Source organism: Limulus polyphemus, unplaced genomic scaffold (genome assembly GCF_000517525.1).
Source record: "Limulus polyphemus unplaced genomic scaffold, Limulus_polyphemus-2.1.2 Scaffold7174, whole genome shotgun sequence".
NCBI lineage: Eukaryota > Metazoa > Arthropoda > Merostomata > Xiphosura > Limulidae > Limulus > Limulus polyphemus.
Genome location: NW_013672784.1, coordinates 27169 through 28959, shown reverse-complemented (window position 1 = coordinate 28959; position 1791 = coordinate 27169). Strand labels below are relative to the sequence as shown.

General features: G+C 33.5%; 1 protein-coding gene across 1 annotated transcript in view; it reads right to left on the bottom strand.

Annotated features, from left to right (window-relative positions):
* Positions 1-1791, bottom strand: part of LOC106474400 (calsyntenin-1-like) — a 37464-nt gene that overhangs the window by 10816 nt on the left and 24857 nt on the right. Inside the window, exon 8 of the mRNA XM_022402706.1 lies at positions 718-872. Coding sequence (XP_022258414.1) covers positions 718-872 — 155 coding nt within the window. The remainder of the gene's footprint in view (positions 1-717; positions 873-1791) is intronic.

The window sequence follows — 1791 nt, the reverse complement described above, 5'->3', positions numbered from 1 at the left end:
CAATAAAACCTGGTCTAATTCTGTAATTAACACACACTATTTTGTCAGTTAAACCTGGTCTAATTCTATCACCAACACAGTATTTTGTCAATAAAACCTGGTTTCGTGTAAGTTCTCCTCGAATGAAAACAACACAGTTTGTGTATATTTGGTCATCTCGTGTAAGTTCTCCTCGAAGAAAACAACACAGTTTGTGTATATTTGGTCATCTTGTGTAAGTTCTCCTCGATGAAAACAACACAGTTTGTGTATATTTGGTCATCTCGTGTAAGTTCTCCTCAATGAAAACAATACAGTTTGTGTATATTTGATCATCTCATGTAAGTTCTCCTCGATGAAAACAACACAGTTTGTGTATATTTGGTCATCTCGTGTAAGTTGTTCTCGATTATAATTTTGACTTACGTTCAAATGTTCTACTTTACAGCCTTATAGACTGAGCTAATTTGAGTGTTACCAACAGACAGACGAGCATTACTGACAAAATGAGTGTTCCAAACAGAAAATGGCATTTATTAGATAAATGTCCCTTTCCACCCGACCACTATTGATAAAAAAAAGGTTATAGTTTACATCAGTATTAAAACAGTACCTTTTCCGGTTCCAGTAAGTTAGATGATGTTTGAGTAATATCTTTGATGACCTGTTATGAGTTGGCACTCTTAATAATTACGTTAGTGATAAAGGTTATAGTTAAATCAGTATTAGAAACTATACCATTCCTGGTTCCAGCAAGTCAGTTGATGGTTCCTCTAGGCTCTCTTTGCACTGATGTAGGCAAGACAAAACTTCTGGGTTTTCAGTTTTCCCACGAAGAAGTGACAAACCAGCAAGATAGCCATGAAAATTAAACTGTGTCTTATTCTCTTGACCTGAAATGTAAGTAAAGTTATTACAATTCTCTTCTGCTTCCAAAAGTATGCATAAATCGTGTTATTTTTGTTATATGTATACATACAAATACATATATATGAAAGGTTGAAATCTGGATTAGCAAGTCAAAGGAGCTGTTGTACTTTTGGTAATTTTGTTAGATCAGTGCCCAATAGTGACCTTCAGTAACTAGTCGTTTAAATATGTTACAAAAGTCAAACTAGTGATAAATAACCTAACACATATCTTACAGAAAAATATTTTAAACTCAATCATGTAAAAAACAACAAAATACATAAATCTTGATTATATAACTAAAACTTGTATTACAGAAAATATGTCAACATTATTCCTGGTCTTACTGACAAAATAGTGTGTTAGTTACAGAATTAGACCAGGTTTTATTGACAAAATACTGTGTTGGTGATAGAACTAGACCAGGTTTTATTGACAAAATAGTGTGTGTTAGTTACAGAATTAGGATGACCAAATATACACGAACTGTGTTGTTTTCATCAAGGAGAACTTACACAAGATGACCAAATATACACGAACTGTGTTATTTTCATCAAGGAGAACTTACATGAGATGACCAAATATACACAAACTGTGTTGTTTTCTTCAAGGAGAACTTACACGAGATGACCAAATATACACGAACTGTGTTATTTTCTTCGAGGAGAACTTACACAAGATGACCAAATATACACAAACTGTGTTGTTTTCATCGAGAACAACTTACACAAGATGACCAAATATACACGAATTGTGTTGTTTTCTTCGAGGAGAACTTACACAAGATGACCAAATATACACAAACTGTGTTGTTTTCATCGAGGAGAACTTACACGAGATGACCAAATATACACGAATTGTGTTGTTTTCTTCGAGGAGAACTTACACAAGATGACCAAATAT